General features: G+C 49.3%; 1 protein-coding gene across 1 annotated transcript; it reads right to left on the bottom strand.

Annotated features, from left to right (window-relative positions):
• Positions 1 to 367: 367 nt before the first annotated feature.
• LOC123110549 (uncharacterized) lies at positions 368 to 3,106 on the bottom strand. Its single transcript, XM_044531101.1, has 2 exons — positions 2,815 to 3,106; positions 368 to 2,690 (listed from the first exon to the last, which is right to left on the bottom strand). The coding sequence occupies exon 2, from the start codon at positions 2,010 to 2,012 to the stop codon at positions 777 to 779; it is 1,236 nt and encodes a 411-aa protein (XP_044387036.1). The 5' UTR covers positions 2,013 to 2,690; positions 2,815 to 3,106; the 3' UTR covers positions 368 to 776.
• Between the last annotated feature and the right edge of the window lie 2,058 nt (positions 3,107 to 5,164).

Genomic DNA, 5,164 nt, shown 5'->3' with positions numbered 1-5,164 from the left:
ATGTACAGTACATGAGATGAGAGAGACCATCCACCTCTAAGGGGAAACCCATATGTCGCACCACACAAGTATCACACAATCTATATTCTTCTTCCTAGTTTTCTGAAAGGTGGCAACAATCTAAACACGGATGGACAAGATCTCCGGAAGGTGGCAACAATCTAAACACCGCATGCGAAAGTTGATGATAACATGCAGATCATTGTAAAAAGTAAAAATACAAATGACCTAGGAAGCAATGACATCTTGGATGCACTTCAATCACTGGTCTGAGATCTCAAGGAATCAAAAAACATGATGCCTTCTATCTATAAAGAGCTTGACTCAGGACATCACACACAACGATGACGATGGCACTGGCAGCAAGTATAAACAGCAGCTTTTAAACCTCGATCTATGAAATTCATGCATCCTTGTCGAAACAAAGTATGTAGAATCCAAATAAGGAGCAGGCAGAAGTATTTAGGCATGCAACATATAGGTATCTTACACTTACAGTACCACCCAAAAGACGACTCCACGCACAAAAGGATAATATAAGTCAAATCTCTCCCGTTTCTAGATCAAACACACACAGGGAAACCCACCAACGAAGTTAATCGACAATAGCCAGCTTATGTCTCGGTTCTGTCGAGTGGCTGCTGGGCTTAAGCCTGAAGGTGAGAGAACCTGAGGACACTCCGATCTAGCAGAAGTAGGCAGCAGCTCATCATACCACAAAACTAGACACTGAGAAGTAGAGTCTGTTGCGTCAAACCGGTGGGACAGGAGGCCGCCTAGAGTCCACAGGAAGCACTAAAACTCTCATCGAGAAGAGCCAGAATATCACTGTGGCGAGCGTCACGGCGAATACTCTGACCAATAGAAACCACAGCCAGGTTGCGGATATCCTGCATCTGTCTCTGCATCTGCTCAAGGATAGCCGTCTGGGGATCAATCTGTCTCTGTCTCTGCATCTGCTCAAGGATAGCCGTCTGGCGATCAATCTGTCTCTGCATCTGCTCAAGGATAGCCGTCTGGGGATCAATCTGTCTCTGTCCCTGCATCTGCTCAAGGATAGCCGTCTGGTGATCAATCTGTCTCTGCATCTGCTCAAGGATAGCCGTCTGGCGATCAGTCTGTCTCTGCAGCATGGGAGGAACGTCATAGGTATGACCAGCCAAGCCTCCTGCCTCTACGTTGTGAGCTCCCAGCTGGCCAAATCTGAACTCATCAGGAACTGGGGGTGGCGCCATATGTTGGCCATGATCTGTGTCAGCTTCCCCATTAGTGGTGTCCCAAAGAGCTTGCTCCTGTATGCTCGGGACAAGTGCATGATCCAACACTACATGCCCATCATCATCAAATACAACTTCCATGTGGGCTGGAAGTGACCTGGTCACAAGCCTCCTCTTGTCATCAGGCTTCGGAGCCTTGTACGACTTGTCATGCTGAAGTGCCCTATTCTTGAGCCTCCTCTTGTCATCGGGCCTTGGAGCTTTGTATGGCTTGAGGTGCTGATCCAAAGCCTTTTTCATGCCATCCTCAAGCCAACCTTTCTTGTCAAACAAGCGAATGAGATACGGGGCGTAGGGCAGACGACGTCTGATTGTCAGAATGGTGTCCTGCATCTCTCCAATCATCAAATCTACTATGTCTACAGGCTGTGCTGACCTCAACAAGTGCAGAAGCCAAATCTCAACTGTAGTTAGGGACTCAAGGCCTCCAACTCTAGGATGGATCGACATCCTCATGACTGTGTGTACAACCGCTGTTTCATGGTTCAACTGATTGTGATCCTTCCAGAACTCCATCGCGGCATCAGGGTTGACGTATAGGTGGTGAATGTCCTGTGCAGGTGGCAAGGTGAACTTCATCCCTGTTCCCATTGGGGTATGCCAAGGTGTGCACTTGGGCACCACAGCAAGACAGGCCAAGACACCCGAAGAAATCGTCCCTGGACAACTCACGCTGTTGGTTCCCAAACATGAACTTGATCCTTGATCGGTCTGGGTGAATCCATAGTGTGGCATAGAATTGACGAATGTACGAGTCAGCCCAGCTGAGGTCCTGCCTCTCTAACAGCCTGTCAAGCCCCGGAGTAGCTGCAAAGTATCCACGAACATCAACATTTGTGCCAGCACTCCGGTTGACTGATGGCCAGTCGATCCACTTCATGTCGCTGACCTGTGACTTGAGAGTAAGGTAGAGGTCCTTCTGCACAACTGTCCAGAACCAGCTGCTTGTCAAGTGACACTCATGTCTTTGAGGCGGGAACCACTCTTTCTCCGAGACAAGCCTGAGCTCCTTCATCTTCTTCCGATTGTATTTGGAGTAGTCCACGTCAGCCCGCAGACTCGGGAGAGTAGGGCGCCGACGAGAGGCGGTGGCTGAAAAGGCAGTTGCACTAGTAGGTGAAGAAGTCTTTGATTTAGACTCAGCTCTGGCTAGTCGGCTTGTCCTCTCCCCTTCCATTTTATCCATGTCCACAAGCACAAGCACACTCACAGTGAACCCTAAACCCTATACCCCTGGCCTGGAGAAAACCAAGCCACCTGATTAAACAAAGGGAAACACCCTTTGTCTCCAACAAGCAGAAACCACTTTGTTAAGCACAACCCACGGCCCAGACGCTAACCACAGCAAACCGAAACACACGCAGCTTCACACACAGCCGCGGCCACTGCTCCTTGGTCCCTCCTTCAATCAACCTGAACACAAGCCAAAGCATACAGGGTAACTAAGCTGGCGTGTTAATTGTTCAAGCTAAGCTAGGGTTTCGGTTGTTGCCAAAAATTGTGGAGAGTGAGCAAGTAGCAAGGGACGGGGGCGAACCTAACAATGACGACCTCAAAGGGAGTGAATCCACCTCGGGAAGGAGAGCAGTCGCGGCGGCGCCGCCGCTGGCGCTGGAGCCCACGGGGACCGATTGAAGTCACTGAACCATCGGCGGCGGCGCTCCCAACGGCGCGGCAAGGGGCCGAGGTGGCTGGATACCTTGCTGGAGATGATCGGCGGCAGCGGGGAGACCTGCGGCGAGCGGAGGCGGCGGAGGGCGTCGCAGGCGAGCGGCGGCGCCGTCTCTGCTTCCAGGAGAAATAAAAGCAAGGATGTGGTGGCCTGGTGGGAACGGGGAAGTAGCTTCACGAGTTTTTAAAATATTTTGATAGAGTTATATATAAACATAATTCATGTTAAATTTTACATGTAGAGCAAAGATAGCACGGACACAATATGGTAATGAAGTCCACTTCACTTGCAATGTAGATTGATAACAAAAGGCAATTTGAAGATGTATACAGAATGATTATCCATTTAAAAATCTGTTATAAGTTAAGATCTACTTGACGAGCTTAACAAAATATCGCACACTATTAGAAATGCTAGTCTTTAGCTTCATTCACAATATATTTGAGCAAGTATAATGAATTACTTCTTCCTCGGCTCATATCCATTCCGCACAAGCAACATATGTAATTAGTAAGAATACTTCACGCTGAAGGTCATAAAATGTGCAACAAGAATACTCATTGTGAAAAACGAACGAACGCATTCTTTAGAGCATCTCCAACAGACGCCCAATGCGTGGCGCGCTAAAATCTGGTTTTCGACGCGCACATCGCCAGGTTTGACGCGTCGCGCAACGCTTGCTCCAGCAGTAGCGCTAAAATGCAGCGCACGCACACACATTTGTTCTCATTTGGGGCATAAATTTCACACATCAACACAAAACACATGGCATATATTGAATCACAAACATCATTACAACCAAATTCGTGCCCAAAAGTTCATGCCCACAAGTTCAAATTCATGCCCACAACATAATTAAACCAAGTTCAACATGCAAAGCAAGTTTATGATGACACAAACGAATGGCACAAAAATCAAGCCTCGTCCTCGTCTTCGTCTTCATCCTCTTCCTCCGACTCCTTCGAAGACGATTCTTCCTCCTCCTCTTCATTGTTGCGCGCCGTATCCTCGTCACGTGAAGCTCAGAAGGTGTTGCCAAGATCTTCAACGGCATCTTCATGCGAAGGTGGCACACCGGCGCCCGGAGGTGCACCCATGCCCCCAATGAGAGACGCAAAACTCATGTCACCCATGCTACCCATGCCGTCCAAGCCGCCCGGAGGTGCTCCAAAGCCGCCCGGAGCGCTCGTGTGTGCCGCGCACGAAAGCGGACGTCCCAAATACGTAGAGCGTGATAGCGATTCGGACTGCGTGCCCAACTCTATATGCCGCGCGCGCGGTTATTGCGCGCCCGTTGGAGACACACTAGCGATTGCGCGCGCGCTAAAATGGGTAAATTTGCGGCGCGGCGCTTGTTTAGCACGCCTGTTGGAGATGCTCTTACAAACCGGAACCTGTCGCAAGAACCCTCCTGGTTTCGATAGGGAAACGTGTCCCCTTGTGGGCCAAACGATAATCGCTCCCTCTTCTAGCCTCGTATTTTTTTTCTGCACGCAACACGTACGGAACAACGGGAGATTCGCGCTGAACTTTGAAATTATTCAGGGTTCGTTTGACCCTTTTTATTCATTAATTAAGTTTTCTAGGCATTTAATATCCATAATTCAAATCCGAACTCCAAAATACATGCTCCAGTGCACCAAAATGGCTAGAAAAAACGTACATGTGTCCTTAGGGTGCATGTTGCTGATGAAACCCACTAGCATGAGTAGGAGTTGTTTGAGCCCTGATGTGCCTACTCATTCATGCTTGTTTGACATGCCTGCTACTGCTTAAAGTTGAGTCAGGTCTGATTCATCGGGAATGAATTGGAATGGTGTTGAACATGTCCTACTATGTGTGAGCTAAGTGTGTGAACACGATTTGGTAAAGATAGCGGTGAGAGGCCATGTAGGAGTACATGGTGGGTTGTCTCATTGAAGTCGTCCTCAGGAACTGAGTTCTGTGTTTCTGATCCATGAACAACTACTAGCACTCATTGGGATCCTTAACTGACCCTCTCGGGTTCTTAACCACCCTTGTCCTCTGTCCAGGAGTTGCAAGTAGTTTCTGGTGTTTGTAGTATGCTGGAGGCCGTGCGCAGCGCTGGCCCGAGGGGTGGGCTGTGATGTGGTAGGCACGTGGCACGGTGTACCAGGCGCCCGTTTGATGTCTCTGGAACCCTGCTCACATCGTTCGAGGCCGTATGTGGAAACTTCGACCGGACTCCCTGCGG

Source organism: Triticum aestivum, chromosome 5B (genome assembly GCF_018294505.1).
Source record: "Triticum aestivum cultivar Chinese Spring chromosome 5B, IWGSC CS RefSeq v2.1, whole genome shotgun sequence".
NCBI classification, from domain to species: Eukaryota; Viridiplantae; Streptophyta; class Magnoliopsida; order Poales; family Poaceae; genus Triticum; species Triticum aestivum.
Note: the sequence above shows the minus strand (reverse complement) of the source record. Positions and strands in the feature narration are given on the sequence as shown.

Bases quoted from the DNA above. Each gene is read 5' to 3' on its own strand.
- LOC123110549 (XM_044531101.1), bottom strand. From the start codon at position 2,012: ATGCCACACTATGGATTCACCCAGACCGATCAAGGATCAAGTTCATGT.